The 1978-nt window shown below is 54.9% G+C and overlaps 1 protein-coding gene across 1 annotated transcript; it reads right to left on the reverse strand.

Moving 5' to 3' along the window:
- Window positions 1–517: 517 nt before the first annotated feature.
- CABS01_16813 (uncharacterized protein) lies at window positions 518–1836 on the reverse strand (the record flags this gene model as incomplete). The annotated part of the gene is made up of 3 exons (XM_060550142.1): window positions 518–908; window positions 967–1560; window positions 1625–1836. 3 exons carry the CDS (start codon window positions 1834–1836, stop codon window positions 518–520), a joined length of 1197 nt encoding a protein of 398 aa, XP_060402865.1.
- Between the last annotated feature and the right edge of the window lie 142 nt (window positions 1837–1978).

Raw genomic sequence — 1978 nt, forward strand, 5'->3', positions numbered from 1 at the left:
GACATACACTCGCAATACTACAGCACAACGTAAGGAAATCGAAGGGTACCGTCATGGCGATAGGAGCCACAGGACATGCTTCGTCGAGCTGGTGAACTGCAGGCCGAAGCGAACTAGTGCGAGATGAGCGCGGGTGCCTTGCAAGAGGCGTGTCGGAGGGCGAGGCAAGAATTGCATTCTCTTTTGATCAATCCCACGGGCAGCTTGAACATTAGGGCTGCCACGAGTGGCCACATACAGGTCAATAGCAGGGATTCGCAAAGCGGTGCAGAACCGGTCAGGCCTAGACGATGTTGCTTAGGGACTGCTCCGACTATGTCCTATCTATGAAAATGTTACATGTCAGAGATGGCGAGTAAGGGGGAAGTAGGTGAGGGATTAGTGTAGATCGTAGTGCAGCCTGATAGTGATCTCAACAGCAAAGCCGTTCGGCTGCTGTCTAAGCGAAATAGGAATTGATTCGTGGCTGAGTGATATTACTAGTGCAAAGGAAAGACTTTTTTGCTTGATTGCTCTGCTATCCGCTGACAACGCCTGCACGCTTCTGTGTAGAGTTCGGCTCCGAAAGTAACGCGGAGTATCGTTTCGGGTCGGCTAGGTCGGCCAACATTAGTCCGGCGCCTGGCGGCGGCCGTGGGGCCATCGCAGACGGGCTCCGGCCAGGAGAGGTGAGGAGGTTCCGGCTGTCAAGAAATTGGTTGGAAGGCTCACCATGAGACCCTACCATGTTATGACTGTCGGCGGCGAGGTGGGACTCGATGTCGCTGTCCCCGACGAACTCGACAAGTAGTCGGCTCAAGTCGTCGCGCTTGTCTTTCCTCGTCGTCATCGCTAGACCTATCGTCATCGGAGTCCTCAACGGGTGCTTCGCCCAGCGTTCTAGGATCGGCGTCTGAAATGTAGGGGTGCTGGGATTGTGTCCGGCCGAAGTTCGCATTTCCGAACAAAAACAAGCCTACAGCTAACCCTGCCGGAACTCCAGCGACCATCCTAGTGGCTACAGTCGCAGCACCACGACGAATGGTTTCGCCAAGTGTAGAAGCCTCATCGCGTGAAACATCGGCGAGATTCCCAACGTCAATAAAGTGGACCCGACGGCTAGGTTTGGGTAGGTTTAGCCACACGTATGGCTTTGAGTTGTGAATATGGCCGTGAATGGTAAGCGGCATCAGTTTGTGAGGGAAGGCCAGCGACTCCCCGATCATCATCGGACGATAGGCCGGTATCAGAAGGTGAATGTGGATCTTCTTTCCTTCCCTAGTCATGTTGTCCTTTATGAAGCGCATCCAGATGACGAGGGCATCTAGGTTCTGGGACATGCCGAGAAAGCGGTGTGATAGTGGCTGGTCCTGAATGCGGTGAAAGAAGGCCGGATCCCAATCCGTGTCCGGATGATAGAGAAAAAAGACGTGAAGGCGGCCCTTAGATGGCCAAGGCCTGATGGTCTGCTGGATGACGAAACGGTGGACCTGCTTGGCGAACTTTTCTGGAGCATCAAGCCCTGTCTGTTTGCGCTTCCGCATTGTCGGCGATGCGGGCGTGGACTGCCTCCAGAGCTGCCTGTGCGCGGGAGCCCTGCAACACTTCAAGGAACTGAGCAGCCAAACCCAAGCCGGAGACATACATTCCCCAGCGTTCGACGATCTGCCGGTGCCCAAGAAAAGACGTGACAGCCTCAGCGTTGGCCCGGATGAGGGGCGCCGCCTCTTTCATCAGTTGCCGTGTCTGGCTCCCGGTCTGGTAATTGTTTATAGTGTCGGCCACTGCCGAGACGGTGCCCGCATTCGAAAGCCCGAATTCGATCCATTTCTCTACCTTAGTCCCCTTTTGGCCCATAATTTCGACCTGGGTTCGCTTTCAATTGTTAAGTGTAGATTTCGGGTCCGGATAGAGCAAGAGCGGATTATTCGAGGGCAAGGTAGGCAGGACCTGTCATGCGTTAGCAGATGACTAGGAGTCACCGCCAGGACCCCTGGGG

This window comes from Colletotrichum abscissum, assembly GCF_030869225.1.
Source record: "Colletotrichum abscissum strain IMI 504890 chromosome Unknown Scaffold_163.1, whole genome shotgun sequence".
In the NCBI taxonomy this organism is placed as follows: domain Eukaryota; kingdom Fungi; phylum Ascomycota; class Sordariomycetes; order Glomerellales; family Glomerellaceae; genus Colletotrichum; species Colletotrichum abscissum.